The sequence below is a fragment of the Neovison vison genome, chromosome 4 (assembly GCF_020171115.1).
Source record: "Neovison vison isolate M4711 chromosome 4, ASM_NN_V1, whole genome shotgun sequence".
In the NCBI taxonomy this organism is placed as follows: Eukaryota; Metazoa; Chordata; class Mammalia; order Carnivora; family Mustelidae; genus Neogale; species Neogale vison.
Genome location: NC_058094.1, coordinates 37,528,485 through 37,555,519, shown reverse-complemented (window position 1 = coordinate 37,555,519; position 27,035 = coordinate 37,528,485). Strand labels below are relative to the sequence as shown.

The 27,035-nt window shown below is 34.8% G+C and overlaps 1 protein-coding gene and 1 pseudogene across 6 annotated transcripts in view; both read left to right on the top strand.

The window, feature by feature from the left end:
• VPS13B (vacuolar protein sorting 13 homolog B) overlaps positions 1-27,035 on the top strand; it is a 770,530-nt gene that overhangs the window by 494,027 nt on the left and 249,468 nt on the right. For all 6 annotated transcript variants that reach the window (XM_044245211.1, XM_044245212.1, XM_044245209.1 and 3 more), the window contains exons 32-33: positions 4,399-4,525; positions 5,891-6,034. In XM_044245211.1, the coding sequence (XP_044101146.1) occupies positions 4,399-4,525; positions 5,891-6,034 (271 nt within the window). The remainder of the gene's footprint in view (positions 1-4,398; positions 4,526-5,890; positions 6,035-27,035) is intronic.
• LOC122904400 lies at positions 20,343-21,277 on the top strand (annotated as a pseudogene).

Genomic DNA, 27,035 nt, shown 5'->3' with positions numbered 1-27,035 from the left:
TGCAGTTGAGCCCCACATTGGGTATAGAGATTGCTTAAACAAATAAACTTTATAAATAAATATTCTTTATCTAAAACTAAGAAGAATATCTACAAATAAGTACAGTTAATAAAATTATAACAGCTTTCCAAATAGTAGTCTGTTTATAATAAATGGCTATGAATATTACTGTTTTTTATATTGAGAAATAACCACTGCAAGGGGTTTACCAGAACAAGACTTAAGTAAGTATCCTCTGGTCACGTATCTTCTATCTGAAGCTTGGCTGTAAAGCCATACCAAGAAAGTCTTCATGTTCAGTAGAAACTGTTAGATGCACACACAGACCATCTAGCACTTTTTATTCTTTTTAGTGGAATATTTTGGAAACCTTAGTACCATTTTTCCTGTTTATATATGGTCTTTCATAATACGCAATTTTTGAAATAGGATTCTTAAACTGCTTTAATATTTCCCATACTGTCATTCCAAAATGTATGGAAGATGGGCAGAAGAACTGAGCATTATTTTGCTGAGCCCAGGAAAAATGACCACAGCCTTCCTAAACATGTATTTTCACGAGTACGGGTGGCACATACCTCTGCCTTCTTGCATACTAACAATTTCGGAGAACAATACTTTTCCTTATTTACCATCTGCTATTCTCCGAGATTAACTGAATAGTTTTTGTTAACATATATGATTACTTTCCTATTACTTGATTAGCACTTTTTGATTGTCAATTTTTTTAATCCTCACACAGGGTTTTATAAATTTCTGTGGGTTTAAGATTCATTTTTTAAAATTTTTATTTATTTATTTGTCAGAAAGAGAGAGAGCACAAGCAGGGGGAGCGGGAAAGGGAGAAACAGGCTTCCTCTGAGCAAGGTCCCTAATGCAGGACTGGATCCTAGGACTCTGGGACCAGAGCCTGAGCCAAAGGCAAACGTTTAACTGACTGAGCCACCCAGGTGTCCCAATTTCTGTGTGTTTAATCCTCTATGTTAGCTGACAGGTACAAATAACTGTTCCATTTCCATGTTTCTGTGGACAATGTAGAAATACATTAAGCCACTTTCCTGGTATACCAGAGAAATATTTTTCCACAACTCTCCCAACGTCCTATATCTTAGCATACTATACATCATCTGTTCTCTCTAGCTGGTTTTACTATCTTTCATTCATCATAGGTGATCAGCTCTTTGACCAAGAGATACCTGATTGTGAATTTTATTGTATTTATCTGAACTGGCACTCATTACACTTCTGGAATCCATGGGCTCTTATATTTCATCAGTTTTGGAGAATTCTCAGCCATTAACTCTCTAATACTGTTCCTTTTCCTTAGTTTCTATTCTCTCTTTTTGGAATACAAATTAAATATGTTGGACCTGCCCCTCCATGTCTCTTTTTTTTTTTTTTTTTTCAGCTTTTTTTTTTCCGATTATTTATTTTCAGAAAAACAGTATTCATTATTTTTTCACCACACCCAGTGCTCCATGCAAGCTGTGCCCTCTATAATACCCACCACCTGGTACCCCAACCTCCCACCCCCCCGCCACTTCAAACCCCTCAGATTGTTTTTCAGAGTCCATAGTCTCTCATGGTTCATCTCCCATTCCAATTTACCCAAAAGCACATACCCTCCCCAATGTCCATAACCCTACCCCCCTTCTCCCAACCCCCCCTCCCCCCAGCAACCCACAGTTTGTTTCGTGAGATTAAGAGTCACTTATGGTTTGTCTCCCTCCCTATCCCATCTTGTTTCATGGATTCTTCTCCTACCCACTTAAGCCCCCATGTTGCATCACCACTTCCTCATATCAGGGAGATCATATGATATTTGTCTTTCTCCGCTTGACTTATTTCGCTTAACTGTTCTTTTAAACTTTACATTTTAAAATTTACTTTAGCACATTCCTGGAATTTTCTCAAATGTATATTCTAGTTTGTTATTAATTTTTTTTCTTGAGCTGTATCTAAAATGCAGTTTACCCATGTATTATGTATTTTATTTTAGTGAGTCTGTTTTTCATTTCTGGAAAAATTTAAAATTTTAAGTCCTATTCTCTTATCTAGTAAAACATGGTGATTTTTTTGAGTATCTATTTCTTTGAAGTATTTCAATCTATAAAAACCTTTAATGATTTAAAAAACATATATGATTACCTCAAAGACTTACAAGAAATAACACAAAAGAAAATGTTATGTACCGGATAATTATAATTTTAGAGGACTATTGACTTAAATTTAAAAAAAATTTTTTTTATTTCTAAGGTCATAGGTCTTTCATATGTTGTGTTACTGATTTAATTCATCACATAATGGGGAAAAATATGATATGTATAAATATACTTTTTTTTCTCCCATTGGGTGTTTTCGTTAATATTTGCTCTTATTTGGTTTCCTGCTGTCTTTTCCATTTTAAGGTATTTTTAATACATCATATATTTTAACATTCCCCTGTGAGAGCACATCAGATGTTACATGTTTCTCACATTGACCATTTTATGGAACTTGAGCTATTAAGCTATAATTATGGTGTCTCTCAGGATCATAACCTTTCCTCTGTATTCACAAATTTTAATACTTCTTCCTGTTACCCTCCATTCACCAGATCTCTTAATTCTTTAAAATTGACTTTCTTGAAATTCAATACTTATGTGTCACAGAACCAGATGATCCAATTTGCTTTTTTGGCAGACACCATGTAAAGCTTTGCCCATTGCAAATTTGAACAAAAGATACTAGCACTTTCTACTTTCTGCTTCTAGACTACTCTGGTAGAAAAGGATATAGAAAGACTTGAGTTCATCTGGACTTTTTCATGAGATAATTTATGCCAGTTCTCTCATCTCAATTTATCACTATATAAGTGAATAGTAGGGACATATTCATAAGGAATAGTTGATGGTTCCAAGAAACTTTTGAGGTACAGATTGCTAGTAAAACGTAGAAGTATATTATTTCATAAAATGAAAACTTAGAATATGGATAGGGAAACTTGAAGAACTGTACTAGCACAAGCTTTAGTTTCTCAAAAGTGTTTTCCAGTTTCATCTTCTACCATGTATGCAGTACTTCCTTTGAAGTCATTAGCATTTAGCAATTTTGAATGTAAAGTAGAAATTTTGTGCTAAGTAAGTGATCAAAGATGAGAATGTATAAGGAAAAATTAAAGTAGAGACCAAATGCTATTCTGTTGCCAGGTCCAACAATGGAAACTTTGTTCCCATTAGGTGGCCTTTGCATAGACCTGATCCTCATTTCCTTGTAGGTAATATGGGGCTAGTAATGAATTTTACTTCACATACATGGTTGTTGTGAAGAATCATTCGATATCAAAGTCATGAAAGCTATTTCATGAACCATATGTGCAGTAATAATCCATGAGCTGAGATGGTTCTTAGAGCTTAAAAAAGGAGGTCATTCAGAGATTAAGAGGAGATACTTATGAACCTAATAGGTTCAGAAGATGGCAATTGTCAACTAGGTCAGAAATAGGAAATTAAAAATCATCCTAAAATAGGAAGGTTATTATTGGTAATAAAAGAAAAAAAAGATTAAACTATTTATAAGAACAAAAGGAATTAAAAACCAAGTAATTTGTTGAAGGGATGTGACTAATATGAAATTAAGTACATCTGGATTTCTCAGTAGTTTTATGCTATCTTTTATTAACCTGAAGTTACGAATTGAAGTATGAAACTATGACTATAAAATGTACAGATAACACTCTCAAAATAATAATGTAATTTTGTCATACTTGTTTGTAGTGAAGACTTACACAATTATTTTTTATTTTTTTTATTTTTTTATTAACATAAAATGTACTATTAGCCCCAGGGGTGCAGGTCTGTGAATCGCCAGGTTTACACAATTCACAGCACTCACCATAGCACATACCCTCCCCAATGTCCATAACCCCACCACCCTCTTCCTCCCCACCCTCCCCGGCAAACCCTCAGTTTGTCAGTTTGTTTTGTGAGATGAAGAGTCTCTTATGGTTTGTCTAACTCCTGATCCCACCTTGTTTCATTTATTCTTTTTCTACCCCCAACCCCCCGACATTGCATCTCCCCTTCCTCATATCAGAGAGATCATATGATAGTTATCTTTCTCTGATTGCCTTATTTTGCTAAGAATAATACCCTCTGGTTCCATCCACATCGTCACAAATGGCAAGATTTCATTTCGTTTGATGGCTGCATAGTATTCCATTGTATGTATATACCACATCTTCTTTATCCATTCATCTGTTGATGGACATCTAGGTTCTTTCCATAGTTTGGCTATTGTGGACGTTGCCGCTATAAACATTCGGGTGCACGTGCCCCTTTGGAAGGACTTATATAAATTTAATGAAAAGAATCCTTGAAAAAAATGAAATCACTAATAATTTTTTGCTTTATCTCTTAGCATACGGCGACATCAAGAAAGAAGAGCAATTCTGACTCCCATTTTAACAGATTTTTCTGTCCGAATTACTGGAGCACCTGCTATCATTTTCACCAAAATAATTTCTCCAGAAAATATGCACACTGAGGTGAGAACTTAATTTAGGTTTCATTTTAGCCTATATAATGGAAAAGCTTCTCTTTGTATATTAGGGATTTTTTTTAGCTTTATGCATAGGATGTCAAATTGCTTATTATTAATGTTATTATTGTAACCAAAGATTAATGAATACTTTTTAATACTTATTGCCTTTCATGTAGTTATTTAATCCTCATAACAATCAATTGACTTCTTCTCTCTTTTTATTGTTTTTTTAAAGATTTATTTATTTTAGAGAGGGAAAGAGCACACGTGTATGCAAGAGGAATAAAATAAGGATTCTAATTATAATAAGTAAATACAGGGAACTTGTTGTGGGGAGAAGGTTATTTAACCCAAAAAGCAAAAGGAATATTCATTTCCAACATACTATTCTTTATAGCTGTGTTAAAATCTCTCCTAAGCTGTGTACTTTGCATTGGGACCCATCGTAAGACTTCTTAAATCCATTCCCTTCTATGACACTGTAAGAAGAAGGTTCTTTGGACATTTCCAAGCATTTGAACATTGTCCACATTCTCTTCCTGACAGGAGGCAGAACTTCTGCTTATTAAGTGAAACTTGGGGTCTGGTTTTTTTCTTCTTTTTTCCCTCCCTGAATGGTTTTCCAGTGATGAATGTTGAAGTGACTCAAGTTACGCAGAACAGCATCAGTTAAACGTGGACGTCTACATGATGCAGCCAAGATTTTAGCAGCTCGAAGAAGAAGTGAAATTAATTAGTCTAGCTATCTTTGGCTTCAGCACTATTTTGTTATAAATCATTTGGAGTGTATACTTTGGAAAATACTCAAACCATACCACTTGTGATTGTCATTCCTTGCCTACAGTTGGCCTGTTTACATCTGTCTGCCCAACAAGATTATAATCTCCTCAAGAGCAGGTTGCCATTCAAAGCTAACCTTCCTCTTTGTGCTATCCCTAGCAGCTGAGTATACTGCATGTTACTTAGGAGATGCTCAGTAAATATTTGTTAGTTTGAATGAATGAACAGGATTATGCTAAAGAATTACATCATCACTTACATATGGGAATGATGTTAGTAGTTTGAGGTATAAAAAAGCCAAATGTATATGAAATGTTAAAAAAAAAATTGTGTTTGTATTGTTAGTTTGTTTCCCTGCAACCAGTGCATGGCTCAGCGCACAGCAGAACCTCATAAATGTTTATTAAATTTATCCATTAAACTATGTGGAGTGGCTGTGCTCTCCATTTTCTGCTATTCTCATTAACATATGAACTTGAGTCCCGGGAGAATTCATCAACATGGTAAAGGTCAAATAAGTAAGAATGATAAATTATCATCTAATGGCTATCATGTATCTTTATCTGTATTCAACTTTTTTTTCCTTCAGGAGATTTTAGTGTGTGGCCATTCCTTGGAAGTGAATATAACCACAAACCTGGACTTCTTCCTAAGTGTGGCTCAAGTTCAACTCTTACATCAGTTAATAGTAGCAAATATGATTGGACTGGAACCATCAAGCAAGGCCACAGAGGTAACTATTACCTGATTTTGATTAGTCTTACTGCATCTCTCCCAACTTTATATTCATAATAGGAAAACTGTAATTAAATACTTTCTGCTAATTATCCTGTATTTAATTTTATTCAAAATATGGTCATAAATTACTTTTAGATTGGTGTTCTTTATTTTTGAAATATGTTTGGTCTCTTTTCCTGTCATGGACCTTTGCAAAATTGCTGTGGCCTAGCCTCAGAAAAGCCTCTTAAAAATATGGTTTTAGTATCCTGCTTCAGTTTTTTAAAGTACAACGTAAGAAACCTGGTATAGCTTTCACTTACTCAGATACATTACAGGGCTAGGGCCTCTTTTGGAAGTGACCTTTGTGATAGTGCTATGGGAATATCTTCAATAAATAACTTCCAAAGCATTTGATTCCCATGCTCAGTGAAGAATGGACACAATCATAAAAGTTGAATGCCTGCCTAGAATTTTAATTTTGATCTGGTGTTCATTGGAAGCCTACATTGAAACCACAAAGCATGTCCGTATGAAACAAAGAAAACTGCTTATTAGATGCTTTTCAAGATATGTTTTCTTTGTTTTTTGTTTCCCTACTTCTATAATGCTATCTGTACTTAGAATATATCTCCTATAAAAACTCAAGTGAAGAAGCCATTCATCTGTGAAAAAGACATTGGTTTTATTTTTGTCAAGAGTTATACAGAAGACTGAGTTCTATTTATTAGAAGAAGGAAAAGAAGAGGTGTTCTTTGAGAGTTCCTAGATGCTAGGCAGTGTGCCAGACATTTTCATGTAAGTTAACTCAGTGTATCTTTGAGTGTGTTATCACAACCACTTTGTGAGGTTCATATGGGCATCATTATCATTTTACATATTAGGGTCTTGGGGCTCAGAGATGGTAAGTGACCTGCCTGAAATCATTCATACATAGCTAAAAAATGGTGGAAGTGAAATTTTAATATTTAAGTCCTTCAAGTCAGTGCTGTTTCCATTCTATCCCAGTGTATGGATTATAAATATTACATTAATCTATCTTCTGTCTTCTTTATTTAAAAAAATATTTTAAAATGATAAAGCTTTTAACTTTTATAAATGATTCTCTAACAGACCATCTTTTACCGCCCATGATTTCTGTTTGCTCAGTATCTCTTTTTTTCTCTTTTTTTTCATTTTGTTTTGTGGAGGGAGGAGTGACGGGGAGAGGGAAAAGGAGAGGGAGAATTTTAAGGAGGCCTCACGTCCAGGATGGAACCCAGTGTGGGGCTCGGTCTCATAACCCTGAGATCATGACGGGAGCTGAAGTCAAAAGATGCTTAACCGACAAGCCATTCAGGCACCCTTTGCTCAGTATCTTTTTTAGAAGGGCTATAAAGCTATGTCCTCTCTAAAATATCAGCATTTTTCTAATATACGTTAGATAATCCATAAGGATGTAATTATATGACCTGAAAGTAAATAGAGCACAAAATATTTCCCCATGGCATTTTCAATGAGGTTCTTGAAGCAAATTGGGTTGGAAACAATATTTTACGTTCCTATATTATTTGTGCCAAGTTTATGAATCAGTGAAACAAATTCATCAGTGAAATCGAATTCATAGATTTCTGATGTGTTTTAGGAATTTATACAACTTTGCAAATTTGTTGTTAAATCTACCTACTTTTGGCAATTAGGAGTAAAGCTACTATAAACATTCATCTGCAGACTTTTGTGGGGACATAACTTTTCAGCTCCTTTGGCAGATAAAAGGGAGTGTGATTGCTGGATTATATGATCAGAATATGTTTAGTTTTATAAGAAACCGCTAAACTGTCTTCCAAAGTAGCTTGTACCATTTTGCATTCCCACCAGCACTGAAGGAGGGAGTTCCTGTTGCTCCACAACCTTAACTAACGTTTGGTGTTTTCAGTGGTCTGTACCTTGGACATTCTATTAAGTGTGTAATGGTATCTTTTATTGTTTTAATATGCATCTCCCTGATGATATATGAAGTGGAACATCTTTTCCTATGCATATGCTTATTTTCCATCTACATAGCTTCTTTGGTGAGGTGTCCATAAAATTCTTTGCCTTATTTTTTAATTGGGTTGTTTTCTTACTGTTGAGTTTTAAGAGTTTCTTTGTATATTTTGGATAACATCCTTTATCAAATGTGTCTTTTGCAAATAGTTTCTCCTAGTCTATGGTTTGTTTTCTAATTCCCTTGATACTATCTGTGACAGAGCAGAAGTTTTTAATTTTAATTGTTTCTTTCATGGATCATGTCTTTGGTGTTGTATCTAAAAAGGTGTCACCATACCCAAGAAACTAGGTTTTCTCTCATGTTCTCTTCTAAGAGTTTTATAGTGTGTGTTTTACATTTAAGTTTATGATTCATTTTGAGTTCATTTTTCTGAAGGGGTTAGATCTATATGTAATTTTTTTTTTTTTTTTTTTTTTTGCTTGTAAACATCTGGTTGTTCCAGCACCATTTGTTGAAGAGACTGTCTCTGTTCCATTGCATTGCTTTTGCTCCTTTGTCAAAGATCATTTGACTGTATTCATGAGGATCTATTTCTGGCCTCTCTCTTGTGTTCTATTGACCTATTTGTCCATTCTTTCACAAGTCCATACTATCTCGATTACTGTAGCTTTATAGTAAGTCTTAAGGTATGGCAGTGTTAGTCCTCCATTTTTGTTCTTCTCCATTATTATATAAGCTAGTCTGGTTCTTTTGACTCTGAAAACTTTAGAATCAGTTTGCTAATAGCCATTAAATAACTTTCTTGAATTTTGATTGGGATATATTGAATCTATGGATCAAGCTGAGAAATGACATCTTGACAATTTTGAATCTTCTTATCCATGAACACGGAATATCTCTCCACTTACTTAGTTCTTTGATTTCATTTGTCAGAGTTTCCTTATATAAATCTTATATGTATTTTGTTGGATTTTACCTAAGTATTTCATTTTTTGGTATGCTAATATAAATGCTGTTGTGCTTTTAATTTCAAATTCCACTTGTTCATTGTTAGTATATAGAAATGTAATGTAATTGACCATTGCACTTTAACCTTATATCCTGCAACCTTGCTATAATCACAGTTTTCATGTTGATTCGTTCAGATTTTCTACTTGGACAGTCCTGCCATCTGTAAACAGAAACAGTTCTTCTGTCCCAATCTGTAATAATTTTATTTTCTTTCCTTGCCTTATTTTACTAGCAAGGACTTCCAGTATGTAGAAAAATAGTGGTGAGAAAGAACATCCTTGCCTTCTATCTGATCTTAGTGGGAAAGTTTCGGGTTTCTCACTGCAGGTTTTTTGTAGATAATGTTTATCAAGTCGAGGGCATTTCTGTCTATTCCTAGTTTAGTGAGAGCTTTTATCATAAATGGGTTTGGATTTTGTCAGATGCTTTTTATGTATCCATTCAAATGATCATGTGATATATTTTTTTTTCATTTTAAGTTTGTTGTTGTGATGGATTACATTAATTGAGTTTTAATTGTTAAACAAGCCTTGCAATACTTGGGATAAATACCACTTAGTGTAATATGTAATTCTTTTTATACACTGTTAGATTATATTTGCTGGTATTTTGTTGAAGATTTCTGGTTTTTTGTTCATGAGAGATATCAGTCTGTAGTTTCTTTTTCTTAAAATGTCTTTTTCTGGTTTTGTTATTAAGGCAATGCTGGCCCTGTAGATTAAGTTAGGAAATACTTCTGCTTCTATCCTCGGAAATAGATTGTAGAGAATTGGTATAATTTCTTCCTTAAATGGTGCTAGAAATCATCAGTGAACTCATCTAGGCCTGATGCTTTCTTTTTTGGAAGGTTATTAATTATTCCTTCAGTCTCTTTAATAGATAAAGGCCTATATCTATTTGTGGTTAACTCTTTATCTACCTACTTTTGGCAATTAGATCCTCTGTTTCTTCTTGTGTGAGATCCTCTGTTTCCTCTTGTGTGAGTTTTATCTGATTGTTTTTCAAGAAATTGGTCCATTTTCTTGAAATGGTCAAATGTATGGGCCCGGAATTGTTTATAATATCCCTTTATTATCCTTTTAATTTCCATAGGCTCTGTAGTGATGTCCCCTCTTTCAGGTCTGATATTAGTCATTTGATTCCTTTCTCCTTTTTTTAGTTAGCCTGTTTAAAGGCTTTTCCTGATTTTTGCTCTAATTCTTATTATTTCTTTTCTTCTGCTTATTTTGGATGATGATGATATTTCCAGACAATCTTTGACAAAGTTTTATTTGAAAGATTAATTTTAAAAGTTATTCAAGAATGTGGTGGATGATTTTTATTAGTAGAGGAAACATTTACACTATAAACAAAGGGGGAGAAAGATGGAGAAGTCTTTGGAAATAGAAGTGAAAAACAGTGGAACAATCTAAGGATTATTGCAAAAGCCAAGATTTAATATTAATTTTGATTGTATGGACAACTAACACAAACTTTCAAATACATATTTAAGGAGAAGAACTTTAGGCAATAAAATGACCAGCTTAATAGTTCAGGCAAATTGCCTCTCATGTTGATCAAAACTTTTCCAGTGTTTTCACTCTGAAAAATGTACTTTAGATAGGTGAGGCTACTGGATCAATCAGCCTGTATTTGTATTCTTTGATTTTCATTTGTCCCTTTAGAGTGTTATGACTTTCATGATTGCTGGCTTCCAGAATTATTTCTCTTTTTTAAATTATTGTTTTCTCTATACATATTATGATAGGCCAATAAAGAACATAAGAGAAATAAACATTTAATATTCAAAAACCCAAAGTGCATTCCATATGTACAAAACATGTCCTTTCATACTATAATTCCTCTCTATGACAACAATTGGTTGTTTAACCCTACAACAACAGGAATGTTACTTGGGTTTCTTACATCCTAGTTCTCTGCCATTTGCATGAGATCAGAGTCAGGCTTCTAGATAACTTCACATTCAAACCCAAATATACAACTCAAACTTTTCTCCAGAAATAGAGCTCCACTATTCATCCTTGATTTCTGGGTAGAGCTGAGGTGATTTACACAGTTGGTTTACAGTTTAGAGGTTTCTTTCCCTCTTGCAAGATAATCTTGTTCTCATAAAGGCCCAATTATATAAAAATGGTTATTAGTAATATAATCATGACATTCATGCAATAATAATTAACAAGAGAGATAGTTTGGTAACATGTACCAGTAAACATCAGGAAATTTCTGAAAGAGAATATGAATAAACAAAGAGCTAAAGAATTTTCATTTGTGCAAGTCTATTTATAGAAGAATAATGCAGGCCATTTTTATATGATAAAAGGAAACTAAAAAATCCGAAGTTTTCCTGAAGCTGTTAGTATACAGGACATTGTAAGGAATCGTTCAAAAACAGAGCAAACAAGAAATCCTACCTTTCTATCATTTTATTTCAGTTGCTGTCATACAAAAAAATAGAGCTAGAAGAAAATTTACATCAAATTTTTAAAGTATTAGACTACTTTAAAACTGAGATGAAAGCTGAGTGTTCTATCTGAAATCTGTGAAACCATAAGCAATCTAAAGTACTAAAACTAGTGTGTTAACTTGAAATAGTTTATTTTTTTATAATGCAGTTATTTTTATCAGTAACTAATATGATATATGTCTAACATAGTTTGCTTGGGTGTTTTTACAGTTTGCTATGGGACAATATAATATGTTGGATCTTTTTTGCTATGTACTATGATTGAGTTTGCGCCCTATGGAGTAGTGTTCGAAGTTGTTTTCTTGATGGCATTATTACTATTTTATCATAGAAATAATCTTCTTTGGGGTTATTCCTCATTTAGGAAGGGAAATCCTTATTTTTCAGTCAGTGTTAAGAATTTATACAAGACATACTTAACCAACTTAAGGATTGCTAGGAATAATTAGAACTAGAAACTTAAGAGTAAAGAAGAAAAGAAGGGACTTTGAATGGTTGTATAGTAACAGAAATTTTTTGGAGTAGAACATTAGGCAAGATGAGGGAAATAGAGGCAAAAAGTATACCCTGAGAACACAGGTGAGCAGAGGTGAGGTTTGGAAGTAGGAACTAAAACCAGTATGGGAGAGGATGTTGTTGTTCTGTCTGTCTTTCTGTAGGTGTGAATGGGAAAGCCCATGTGGGAGGTTATATGTTTCTGTATTAAAAAAGGAGGTGGGGATTTTGGATGATGTGCATGTGGTGACTTTCCATCGGTGTTGCTATGCTGAGTATTTGTTTCCCTTCAGAGGCACCTGGATCAACTACTTGTAACCAAGCAATAAACACAGGCACCAATAAAATATGGATTCAAGCAGAGCCTTAAATGGACCCTGAATTTCTTACAATCTAGACCTGGAAAAGTTATTAAGTATTTTATTGCCTATCCTCTCCAAGAGAAGGACTTCTTAGGTACATTGAACTATCACACCTGTCGCATTTTTACTTAGGCCTTGTAGATATTAGAAATCGCCTAATTGTCTCCTGATAAACAAGCTTATGCTTAGAGAGAAGTGCATCATAGTTGCTGCAAGGTACATGCTAAGCATCAAGAAAACCATAAAAATCTTAATTTTCCAGCCATGCTTATGTTTATCTCATACAGATTTCTTGACCAGAAATCCAGTGAATGCATTAAGTTTTCCTAAGGCTCTCTTAAACTGTCTTTCCTGGTTGTATTCAACAGTATTCGCTGAGGGCTTTCCATATACCAGATATACTAAATACAGACTGGAAAAGGTATGAAAAATAAGTACACTATTGTTCCCATCCTGTAGGATTTCATAATCTCATTGAGACATAAATGAATTGATAACTAGGAACTCAAAGCAGTAAATAAGAAGTGTTAAACATGCTATATGGGAAATGAGTGTTAGAGGAATGATTCACAACAGGAAGAGAAGACTTTAGGCCAGGCATTCAGAGATTTAGCTTCATGCGGATGTTGGAATGGAATAGGCAGAGAAGGATGACCTATTCATTTACTTAATAAACATTGAACCTTTTCTATATATCAAACACTATAATGGATACTAGAGTGACAGCATTAAACAAGAGATAAAGTTTGTGCTTCCAAGTTCTAGTGTTCATATATTTTATGAGGAAGATAGGCAATGATAGTAGAGCTTGATCAAGATATATAATCATATCCAGTTGTATATGCACACACAATTAGTTGCATACATCAGATATATTCACTTTCCATTAGCACAAAGTTAGTCATGTGGTCACACCTAGCTGCAAGGGAGGCTGAGAAATATAATTCTTCTAATACATGACCACGTGCCATGCTTAAAATTATTTTACTATGAGAGAAGAGGATGATGAATATTGGGATACAACTGACAGCCGAGGCCACAGCGACTTCAGGATTCCCAGGTAACCAGACCTAGAATACTCCTCAGAAAGCAGTTTTGGCTCTCTTCAATACTTTAGACATACTGTCAACTAAAGACTAATGTTACATACCATATGATATGGCAGAAATAATGTTGGCTTACCAATTGTTCACTGCTGCTATAGGGACAAGTGTTGTTTTTGCCCAGCATTTCTAACCCTCTTCAATCTGATAGTAGAACTTCCTTTCCTTTGGCTAAACAACATTCTCCTATATAGTTTCAATAGGGATTCCCATTACAGGGTAGACATGAGACACAGGCCTGGTTAGTCATTGTACTCCATCCCCCTATCAGTTATTGGCCCAGATATGGACACACTACTCAGACCAGGGCAGTGTTCTCTATGAGTACACCGAGAAGAATAAAATCTCTTTCCCATGGATCATTAAGTCCAGATGTTACCATATTGGAGATTTCTTTGACCATGCTGCTTTCTTCTCCTTTACCACTATCACATGAAGAAAACCTGTCTTTTTAAAAAGAGAAAGATAAAGGAATTGAACTCATAGAAATAAGGAAACCTGAAAGATGGAGAGAAAAAGTCTTTGACATCATCTGACATCCTTTGACACAGTCCTAGCCAATGAGATATAAAGAGAACTTTACAACAGATTTCTGAGAAAGTCTTCACCTTCTTGCTTTTCCACCTTCTTGGAATCATGACAATGGAAGTGACCAGCTACTGTGACCATGAGGCAAAACATGATGACCAACATGAGGACAAAAACCACACACTGAGGATAGCAAAGTGGATACATAAATCTGTATGTTTCAGTGTTCTAAGATGGAGATGATAAAGCCCAAGTGAAGTGCTGAGCATACATACAAATTGATGCTGAATAAATGCTTGTAGTATGAGTTGATCAATGGAATCCTTAATTCATAGGAATTCCTATTTCTGTTCATAGAGATAGAAAAGATAGATCATGCAACATACACATCAAAAGAACTGGAAGGTATTGGTGATTAATTGTATGTTTGATGGAGACAGGTTGGGTACAAATTGTGGAAGCCTTTAAATACTGGACTGAAATGTTTGAAGTAAGCAATAGAGAGGAGTTGAAGTTGGTTGAACTGTACAACTTAAACAGATGTCCTTCTAAGCTCAGATCCATTTTAGACTGAACCTCTCAGTTTTCCTCACATGTTCGTAGTTCAAACAAATATCATAGCTACATTTTTCTCTATTCTACTATAATAAATATATTGTATTCTAATGTAATATCAGATTATTTCAGTTAGGATTTGAAACAGCTGTATGTAGCATATATTATATGGGCTGTATATTTCACCCATGATTTCTAAGAGCTACAGTTATTCTTTAAAAAAGGAAGGAAAACAATGCACACACTTAAAAATTGACTAAACAGAAGGATGAGAAGGCTGAGATTGCCCTGGGTTATGTTCTCTTGGCTGAAGTAATTACTGTGTTATTCCTGGCTAGCAAGTAATCATCTTATTAAGCCTACTTACAGAAGAAGTAGTGTATATAAGGAGTAACACATGCTCATTTTCACATCAGTGTTTTAGAGTAAATAAAATTTTTATAGCAAAATAAAAACCATATTTTTAGGGGGCAAAGAATAGAACTGCATCACTGGGGATCTGAAGGTGGGGTTCTTTGATCCACACACTCCATATCCTGAAGAAGAATGTAGACAATTATAACACTAATTGAGCATTTCTTCCTTTGCCCTCTCTCCTTCCTCCTCCTCTTAACCACTTGGTCTTAGCCACTTCCTTAGATCTCCTTTCCTTTCAGTCTCTGCTAATGACTGACTTGGTAACCCATCCTGGGCAGGCTTGGTACCTGTTCTGACAGTCTCTTCGATAGCTAAAAAAAAATCTCATTTACCAAAAAAAAAAAAAAAAAAAAAAAAAAAAAAAAAAATTACTTTTGGCATCAGAAAATATACAGTATTTAGTCCATGTTTCTTCAGTATTTCTAAAGTAATGGATATTTCCACTGAAGTAAGGTTTCTACTTGCCCAGACTTTTTGCTATTATTTATTGTATTTGGCTTGCCTACAACTATCTAAAGAATAAAGAACTACATAAACCACCATATCCAACTGTCTATGAAGCATGATAAAGTTACACTGCAAAAAAATAATGTTACAGTCAAGCTGATCAGAATAGGTAAAACTCCCCAAGCTTTATCTTCATCCTCAATTAGCTCCTCTCCTCTCAAGATTGTTATTTCTTCTCATCTGTTCTTTTATCTCATATTTTTTCCTATTCATAATAAGTTATAGGTCTTTTCTCTGACTCTGAATCCTGTCTCTTTAATACGTGCTCATTTCTCATATTTTTTTTGAATTTCCAGTGCTTCCTTTTAATACCTTATTCCTCATGACCTACCAAAATGTTTGTATATAAGGAGAAACACTCTAGGAAAATAGTTCATAACTGATTCATTATTATCTTTTCTGAATAAAAATATGATAAGTGAGCTAACTGTTCAAAATAGCTGAGGGTCCATGGTTTGCTGGGTTTTATATATGACAGTTTGTTCTAACAAGCAAACTTCTGGGATTTCAGTCACTATTACATAAAAGAACCAACTTTTTAAAAATATTAACATCAGAGCCATGGGAATGTATATAATTCTCATCTAAGATTTCATACATTTTTAAATTGCTTATTTCTAAAACTTTGGCTCTTCATCAAAGGTTTTCTGTAGCAAATGACTAAAAATCTTCTCACAGAGTATAGAGGTATATAAAATAAACACCAAAGCCTAAACCCCATAATCTTCCTTCTACACTTTTAAAGATGCCTGGACTTTTGCAAATGTGCTACAGTTGGCTTCCCACCTTTCTTTCTAAAACTTGGCCATTTCAGTAATGCCCATGTGGAAGACACAAAAGGATACTGGGGAGATGGAAGTATTCTGTATTGTGATTGTGGCCGTGATTACACAACTATATACATTAGGTAAAGCCCAACCCACTATACATTTTTAAGGAGTAAATTTTGTTATTTATGAATTACACTCTGGTAAACCTGGCTTAAAAAAATGTGTGGCCACTCAGCTTTGGAACCCAGCTTCGGAAGACACAAAGTCCACTCCTTGGCAGCAGTGATTTCCATTAATGTCAGAATGTGTGTTATACTTAGGTGGCCGCCCAGAATCTGTAACACCAGCTACCACTCATCAGATACTCACTGTGTGCCAGATGGTCTAAGTGTTTTATACAGCTTAACCCCTTTAGCCCTAACAATAACCCTCTGAATTGGGGGCTTTGTCTCAGACTGTACAGCTATAGAAACTGACTCTCAAGAGAGTCACATCGTTTGCCCAAGGTTATATAGCTAAATAAGTATTCAGGCCCAGCTACTTGAGAATGTATTGGTTAGAGGAGTTGTGAGAGGTAGCTCAGTGACCTAACTGGTCTGTATGTGGGTGTTTATAGGGAGAATTAAGAAAAATCTAGTTTACAGAAAACCTTAGCTGTTCTTATTTAAAATTTACCTTTTGTTGTATTGTAATGGTAAGCCATCGAAGGATCTAAAATAAGAGCATGACATAATCAAATTCACATTTGGAATGGTTAGAGGTGGATTAGTTTGGGAGCTCACTGGGTGCTCTAGCAGTAACACAGGTGATGAGAGCCTGAATTGAGGCACTGATTTACGGAAGAAGGGAAGAAAACCAGTAATGGGCAATCTCAGCATTTGCTTGAAAAGGTGTATAAAAGGAGGAAAGCCCTAGGAAAATAGGGTACAACTAATTCATTACTAACCTTTCTGAATAAAAATATGATAAGTGAGCTGGTTCATCTCAGTGCATATGTTAATGGGAAGATAGTACCCTGGATCATTCTTTCTCTGGCTTTTCTCAATTGAATGACACTGGGCAATGAGTCTTAAGCTACGTGTTTGCTTATAGGCATCAGTCCTACATTCAGAGGCCACAGATTAGGATTCCCCTGCATTTTGTACCTTCTTGAATTCTTGACCAGCTCTGAATTTCATTTATGCCTCCGAAGAAAAATGATGTTGGAGTGGACCATTGTTCTTTTTAAAGACTCAAGAAAAGGTTATTATTTAGTTGTTGACTGGTTTTATTTCTAAACATGGAATAGACAATGATGTTTAAATGTCAGTGGAAAGGATTCAGTTGGAAGGCAGGTTGAGATATCCTGGGATGAGAAGGAAAAATCAATAGTGTACCATTCCTAAAATAATGAGAACATAATTTCCTACAAATGCAGAAGGGTTGATGTTAGGAAGAAGTACACGTCTTCTAATAGAATCAAAGGGGAGAAAGAGAGCATGATCACGTGCTGTAAGTAGATGTAAATAGATTCAAGAGTTTAGTAGTAGGGAGTTGAGGAGAGGTGCCCATTTGATTCTTTTTTACTCCGGAAAGAAGATGTAAGATATCTGTTAAAGAATGATACGGGGCTCAGAGATGGAAGGCAGAAACTGTTTATTTTATTTAAACTTTTTTTACCTTGTAAATATAGATTAGAATCTATGGAAAAGCATACAAATAATGGTAAAATATAAAGATTGCTAAAAATTAAGACCAGAGGAACAAAAAATACAACATAATTTCAGGCCATAAGACCTGAACCTCAGATTTGACTCTTAACTTCCTGGCATGTCAAAGAAGAGGAAATTCAGATACTAAAACAATTTACATAAGTTTGCTGACTTTTAGAATGTATAGGTCTTTTAAAATACATTTCCTATTTTAGAATAGTTTTAGATTTACAGAGAAGTTGTTAAAATACTTTAGAGAGTTCTCAAATACCCTTGCATCCAGTTTTCCTTGTTATTAACATCTTACATTAGTTCTTACGGTGAACTAATATTGACATAATTATTAACTAAAGTCTATTTTAAAGTGTATTTTCTTTATTCAGAGTTTCTCAGTTTTCCTAAGAAAATTTAATGAATGTTCTTCTCTGTTCCAAGGTCCCATTAATGATACCATATTACATTTATTGTTTACATTTATTGTTATGTCTCTTCTAGACTATGACACTTTCTCATATTTTCCTTGCTTTTGAGGACCTTAACAGTTTTGAGGAGCACTGGTTAGGTGTTTTATAGAATTTCATTTAAATTGGATTTGTCCAATGCTGGGGCGGGGCATAACAACTACATAAATCATTTTGAATTGTTCTATACAAGACAGTTTTTTATTCTTCATATAGGATATATATTATAGAATGAGTGTGCCTTTCATATTCAAAATTATATTGATATAAAGAGTATCAAATACAACTGTGGTTAATCCCTTATATGCCGGGCATTTTCTTAGTCCCTCAGAGCTCTAGAATCACCTACAAAATGAAAGACTAAGATTTGGCTTTCACCTCCCTTACTAGTCTTTCACTTGTTTTTGATGACCTGGGGGAAAGCCCAAGACTGACCTCCAGTGGTAATCTGTGCTGTTCTCCAAGAAATAAATACTTGTTTGTTGACTTGAGATGAATTTACACAACCAAATCATTAAGAAAAAGTAACCCTTACAGCAAGTCGGTTTCTAATTTACTTATTTATTGATAGTTAATGACAAATTCAGTTTCTCTATAATATGATTAAAGACATTTCTTTCTAGAGTGAAAATATCCTTTTTCTGTTCTGCAGTTAGAACCATTTGGGGAAAGATGAGTCTAAACTCTCTTCATTGTATAGAAAACTCTAATTCTGGATATAATCATTCCATAAATATCTTTTATGCTTTGGTGATTTCCTCCCAGTAATTTAGTAGAGGTTTTTTTACAGTCATTAATTTTAGTACTCTTAAAATATTTTCTGGCATTGAATTCTCATTTTTTTCCTGAGACTTCTCTGTCCTCATGGAACTATACTCATATAAATTCTAAGATATTCCACCACCACCACCCCCCAATAATCTCAGAAGGTATCTGTGAATCTGCAGAAGTTGGGTATATCCCTATGGGGGGAAATCCTCTAATACTGTATTTAGCATTCTCCAGGAGTGGATCTGTGTTTTCTGGGACCTGAAAATGGTCTTTTTAAAAAAGAATACAAATTATGTATATAAAACAACCAAGACTCAGGGTCTTATAAAATGTCCTGTGCAAGCCAAGAAGCCTTGAAGCTGAAATTTCTTACTAACTTTGTGTTAAGTCTCCCTCACATAGTCTTGGATGAAAACTGATATGACCACTATACCAGCTTTCTATTACTGCCTTTTGTAGAAGCCTCCTGCATTCCTTGGCTCATGGTCTCCCCTTTCCATCTTTAGTGCAATGGCAGGTCAGGTCCTTCACGGATGACATCTTTATGACCTTTTACCATTGCATCTCTCTCTAATCACAGCAAAGAACAGTTCTCAGCTTTTAAGGACTTGTGTGATTAGATCAGACCCACCCAGATAATCTAACATAACCTCCCCATTTCAGGATCTGTAACCTTAATCACTTCTGCAAAATCTCTTTTGCCATATTTGGTAACATATTCAGATTCTGGGGTTTAGGATATAGGCATCTTCAGGAGAACAGTTTTCTGCCTAACATACCACATAGGGGTATGATTTCAACCTTCTTTTCACTTGATGATCATGTCCAATGACTTAGTCTCACTGACTCAAAAAGCCAACAGTGAGCTACCAAACTCATCCAAACCCAGGCATCTTCTCCAGAGTCAACATAAGAAAAAGCCTAAATGTGTCTGTTGGGAGAAGACATGATACAGAGAAAACTGTGAGAAATTGTTTATTGTATGTCCAGTTTGAATTTGGAGGTTAGTGTCAGTGCTGTTGTAGCAGTTTGTCCCTAACTTAAAATAAAAATTTTTATTAAAATCATATTGTCCAAAACAAAAATGATTTCTGGCATTGTCTTGATTATGGAGTCAGAAGAGGGAGTATTTTAACAACCGTTAAGATAATTGTAGGTATTCTGCACATCCGCTTTGGTGAGCTGAGCACTTGGTGCTTCCGGTGGCGCCGCATGGGGCTCTTTGGCCTGGAAGCCGTCGTCATGGCGGTCTTTGCTGGCCCGGCCAAGCCGTTCCTGTCGCTAAACCCGCAGGAAGAGGCCAAGTTTCAGAAGAAGGTCGCGCAGGCTCGTCGGCGCACAACCCAGCGACAGGAGAAAGAAAAACTGACTCCTGGAGTAATCTACGTGGGCCACTTACCTTCAGCACTCTACGAAACCCAGATCCGGGCATATTTCTCCCAGTTTGGCACTGTTACAAAATTCAGACTGTCCAGAAGTAAACGGACTGGAAATAGTAAAGGCTATGCCTTTGTGGAGTTTGCATCTGAAGATGTTGCTAAGATAGTTGCTGACACAATGAACAACTACCTTTTTGGTGAAAGACTCAAAGTGTCATTTTATACCACCTGAAAAAGTACACGAAGAACTTTTTAGAGAGTGGCATGTTCCATTTAAAAAGCCATCATATCCAGCAGTGAAACGGTATAATCAGAATCAGACCTTTCTTCAAAAGCTACGGATGGAGGAGTGATTTAAAAAGAAGGAAAAATTACTCAGGAAGAAATTAGCTAAAAAAGGAATTGATTATGATTTTCCTTCACTGATTTTACACAAAAAGGAGAAAAGAAATGCTTCAAATACTGGTCTTCAGAAATCTACAAATAGCCAGGTCTTATCAAAGAAGAAGAAGAAAAAGGTTTCAAAGGTTTCACATACTCCTACCACTCCTGAGAAGACTGTGGATAGCCAGGGCCCCACGCCAGTTTGTACGCCAACATTTTTGGAGAAACTAAAATCTGAAGTGGCTAAGATGAACGTTGATGATAAAGATAATGAAATAGTTTTCAAACAGCCCATACCCAGTGTAAAAGAAGAAACACAAGAGACTCGGACACCTACACGTTCAAGAAAAAAAGACGAAGGAAAAGCAATCAGTGATTCTGAATGTATTCTATTTCTTCTGAAAAATGTGGTTTTAGTGTGAGGGCTAATTCTGTGTATTTAACTAGATGCAGTGGAGTGCAACCACTGACAAGATTCTTAGAGGGAAAACTGTCAGTTCAAGGCCGTACGGAAAGCAGTCAGTAGCTGCTTACCTGCCCTTGCTGAGATGCGCGGGTGCCTAGCTTGCCGGAGCCAGGCTCACGCTGCCCCTTTGTCCTGGTCTCTAGTTTTCTTTGCAGATTTCATAGCTGTCTAATTATTCTGCCTGGATAGAAAAGTCACCATTTACTGCAGCTTTCCTTGTTACCATCAAATAAAAAAAATAAAATCTTGACCATCTACATGGTTCTCTGTTGGGCGTGCACGTTTAACACACGTTTAACCCATAAGGGCATTTCAATGTGTGCTTCAAATTGGAAGTTACATTAATGGAGAGAGAAGTACATGTGTGTGATTATTTTTACCATGTTAAGTTAGTTTTTGATAGGTTAGCAAGATTTAATAACCCATCATTTTGTCTGTATCATGGATGTGGGATTGTATTTCAACAATCAGTGATCAGCAAATAAACTTTCTACAATTCATTTGTATGCAAAAAAAAGATAATTGTAGGTATTCTTTGTTATTACAGTAAAACTTGAGATATGGTAGTTTCCCATTTAAGGGTTTTTTTGAGATATAATCCACATACCATAAAATTAACCCATTTTAAGTGTGCAGTTCTGTGGCTCTTAATATATTCAAAGTTGTGCAACCATCACAATTTTAAATCATTTTTGTCACCCCAAAATGAAACCCTATATCCCTTAACCATGATCCCCCAATTCTCCCATTCTCCCCAGCCCAGGCAACCACTAATCTACTTTCTTTATCTATGGATTTATCAATTTTGGACGTTTCATATACATGGAATTGTATCAAATGTGTTTTTTATGGCTAACTCCTTTTACTTCACATAATGTCGATATCCTTTGTTTTCTTTTTATTAGATGCTTCATTTCTTTTTATTGCCAAATATTCCATTGTATAGATGTTTACCACATTTTTTTAATCCATTATTCAGTTGGTGGACCTTTGGTGAGTTTCCATTTTTTGGCTGTTTATAATAGTGCTGCTATAAATATTCACAAGGATGTCTTGTGTAGATACGTATTTTCATTCGTCTTGAGAATATACCTATAAGTGGAGTTGCTGGATCACATGGTAACTCTATGTTTAATTGTGGCAATTTCTTAAAAGATTAGCTACATATGAAATGTGAAGCCATAAGAATGGGCTTTTCTTGTTCTGTTATCTTAACAGTTGACTTTAGTACCTTCCATGCATGATTTTCTACCATCATTCATTTGAAAAATATTTGTTTACTTGCTTATGCAGATCTTCCAAAAGTTGACACATTTTATTACATGCCATCAAAATTCACATTTGTTGATATTTTGACCAGTTCCCTCATTAGAAAAGTCTAAGTACCGGGAAGTGTCAGATTCATGAGAGCAAATATAAGCTTTCTACAATGCTAATTTTTTTTTTTTTAAAGATTTTACCTATTTGTCAGAGAGAGAGAGGGAGAGAGAGCGAGCACAGGCAGACAGAATGGCAGGCAGAGACAGAGGGAGAAGCAGGCTCCCCGCCGAGCAAGGATCCCGATGTGGGACTCGATCCCAGGACGCTGGGATCATGACCTGAGCCGAAGGCAGCCGCTTAACCAACTGAGCCACCCAGGCGTCACAATGCTAATTTTTGCTTGAAAGTTTAAATATTCAGAATTGGGTATTTCACAAACATTTTCTCTAAAATGAATTATTACTTCAAGGAAAACAATAGATAATCTTTATTGGCAATGATAAAAACCATAGTTTTGTCAGTCACTTTCAATTAGAAAGGTGTTTTCAGGAGTCAGCTACTATCGCAACTCAGTTGCACATCTGCTTTCCCTCAAGACAGCTGTCGTTCTTTGGTATGTAGCAGCAGCGCTTGATGCACACTGCCCATTTCATCACACCAGAGATTAAAAAATATCTGTTCATTGGCTAGGATTTAATAAATAATTTTTACTGCTTCATCAAGGACATTTTTACATGAAATTTATTTAATTCATTCTGTACTAGAATTTTATAGTGAAGAACTAGCTCCTTTTGCTACTACTGCCTTGATTCTTGGTAAGGCACTCACCATTGCTTTTGCATTATCAGTGCAAATGTCAACATAGCAGAAAAGATGGATACGTCTTGGTATTATTACAAAATTAGTTTTGACTTTAAGGATTCTTTGATAGTGTCTCAGGGACCTTGAAGGATTTGTGGACCACACTTTGAGAACTGCTGCTCAAACACCAAACTTTTTATCTCTGTTTCTCTTTATCAAAAAAAAAAAAAAAAAAAGATATTTTTCAGAAATGTTAAGATTAATGAAAAGTCATAGTCATTTTAAGTAGGAACAAATAAATTTTTGTGACTTTGGAATATACTATTGTTTTTTTTCCTATCAGAACCACATTTAGTAAGTAAATAATCTTCACTCTCATTTTAAAATGAGATAGCATTGGAAACCACTTTTTATTTATTTGTCTAAGGTGGGCCAATGAGCTTGCTGTACATTTTAAGTTGAAACTCAAGCATTCTAATTCATAACTCCAGTGCTTTAGCTTTTATAGGCTACTTTACTGGAAAACCTATGTGAAACAATATAATGCCTTAGTAAAAGTTGGAAGCTTAGGCTTAAATTGCCTCATTTGTCATATTGAATAATCTTCAGGTAACCGTCTTTCAGGCTTTGAAGGTAATCATGTGAATACTCTTAGAAACGGATTGGGGAAAATAGGTCATGGTGGTCAAAGGGTACCAGGTTCTATTATCGGATGAATAAGTTCTAGAGATCTCACATACAGCATGGTGAACTATGGTTAACAATATTGTATACTTGAAAGTTGCTAGGAGAGTAGCTCTTAAATGTTCTCACCACATTAAAAAAAAAAAGATGACTGTATGAGGTGATAGATTTGGAAATGATTACTGTGGTAATCATTTCACAATGTATATGTGTATCAAATCATCATGTTGTACAGCTTAAACTTATACCGTGTTATATGTCAATTATATCTTAAGAAAGCTGGAAAAAATATTTTTAGATTAGAAATTACATATGAATTATGCTGACATCCCAACATTCTCAAGCTAAATTCCTCTAAGCAGTGTTCTATGGGAAATGAATTGATTTAAACAGTTTAAAGAAATATTTTAAGAATGAAATATAAGTGTGTGTTTATTCCTGGACTCTCTACTCTGTTCCATTGATTATGTGTCTGTTTTTGTGCCAATACTCTCCTGTTTTGATTACTATAGCTTTGTAGTATATCTTGAAATCTGTAATATTTCCAGCTTTGTTCTTTCTCAAGATTGCTTTGGCTCTTTGGGGGTCTTCTGTGGTTCTATACAAATTTTAGGATCATTCATTCTAGTTCTGTGAAAAATACTGTTGGTATTTTGATAGGGGTTGCGTTGAATCTCTAGGTTTGCTTTGGTGGTATGGACATTTTAACAATAACAATATAAATTCTTCCAATCCATGAGCATAGTATATCTTTCCATGTGTTTGTGTTATCTTCAGTTTCTTTCATCAGAATACAGGTCTTTCAACTCCTTGGTTAAGTTTATTCCTAAGTAGTTTATTCTTTTGATGCAATTGTTAATGGGATTGTTTTCTTAGTTTCTCTTTCTGTATTCTTTGTATTAATTTTGTGCCCTGTAGCTTTACTGAATTCATTTATTAGTTCTAGTAGGTTTTTCTTTTTGGTGGAGTCTTTATGGTTGTCTATATATAGTATCATGTCATCTGCATATAATGAAGTTTTACTTCTCTCAGATAGTGTTATATGGTGACAGATGGTAGCTACACTTGTGGAAATAGCATAACCTAGAGAGTTCTTGAGTCCCTAAGTGGTACATCTGAAATCACTGTGACATTGTATGTCAACTATACATCAATAAAAAAATTTTTAATTAAAAAAAAGAATGAGATGTACCTTTACGTAAAAAGCTTCTAATTGCTGCAAATATACATGAATTTTACAATAAGCTGAATGGATTAGTTATATAAAAATCTATAAGTTTTCAGGCACCTGGGTGGCTCAGAGGGTTGAGCCTCTGCCTTTGGCTCGGGTCATGATCTCAGGGTCCTGGGATCGAGCCCTGCATCGGGTTCTGTGCTCAGCGGGGAGCCTGCTTCCCCCTCTCTCTCTGCCTGCCTCTCTGCCTGCTTATGATCTCTGTCTGTCAAATAAATTTAAAATATATATATATTTTTAAAAATCTATTAATTTTCTTTATAAAATATAAATATCAAATAAATTTTGTATAGATAGTATATTAATTAGCTGGTTGAAATCTGATTTTTGTCAGTGCTTTATTTGTGATGTAGTTTTTGGCAGAAATGATACTATTGGGAAGACTTTCAAAGTGCAAATGTATGTGTCTTAAAATTCTCAAGAATCACATGTTATCAGTAGTGATGATGATGATGATGATGATAGCAATGCATAGTATGTACCATATATGCCATGTACGATCCTGTGTTACTTACTGCCTTATCTCATTTAGTTCTCCAGTAGCTATGTTGGCTAGATGCAGCTAGTACTAAGAATAAATAAACAAAAGTCCCACAACTTTGAGTTTGATAACCTCTGGCATATATTTATTTACCTTAAAACACCCTTTTCACTCTTAAGTAGTCTTATTAACAGTCTTCTTTGTAAGAGCAGGGATTACTTTGTGGTAGGTATTTTGCCTTTTATTTTTTAAATCAGTTCTTTAACATAATCTGACTTTTCTATTTTTAACACTAGTGAAATGAACTGGAAAGAATCCTAGCCTTTCTATAAACTTAAAAAATAATTTGTTTTCTTTCCAGAAATAATATTCTCATAAAAGGGATATGATATAATTTTTTCATAAAAAATATAGATGTAGGAGAAATTAATGTGTAAGAATTTTAGGAGTTCATATCTGAGGACTCAAAATGGTAAAGATGGTGGTGATGATGATAGTCATTCTTTGTATACTTACTAAATGCCAAGTATGTTAAGTACTGTATAAGCATTATCTCCATTCTCTCTATAACCCCATAAAATATAGTTACTGTTTTTATTCCAGTTTTTCAAAGGGGAAACTGATTTATTTATTAGCTAGTTAGTTTTTTTTTCCCCCCCAAGACTATATAATTAGTAAGTGATGAAATCAGGACTCCAACCCAAATTATATGTCTAAAGTACTTGCGACCTTTGCCACCAGGCTAACAATCTAGGTTCCCGATGCTGGCTTTAGGGCGTTTCTTAACTTCTTCAATTTCCTCATCTATAAAATGGGAATAAGAATAGTTCTTAGCATTTCATAATTTTTTGAGGGTCACAAATGTTTTGGGTCTTTGGGGACTTTGTGAGGATAAATGAGAAAGCAAAATTCCTTGCACAAAGAAGTGCTCATGGTGCTAAGTGATATTATCTATAGCAATAAGAGACTGTTTCATTATTATTACTGCTATAGACATGGTCATTTACTGAACATTTCTTTGTACTAAGAATTTTTCTTGAACACATTGCTTTTTCAATGAAGTCTCCTGTGGCGTACCTCATCTCCAGCCATATCACCCTTACCACTGTGCCACAATATTAAATAACTTCTTGACTCTGCCTTCTGTCTCATTTTAGGCAGCCCAATATACAGAGCAGCCAGGAGTAATCATCCTAAAGTTTATTTAGGGTCATAGCAATCCTT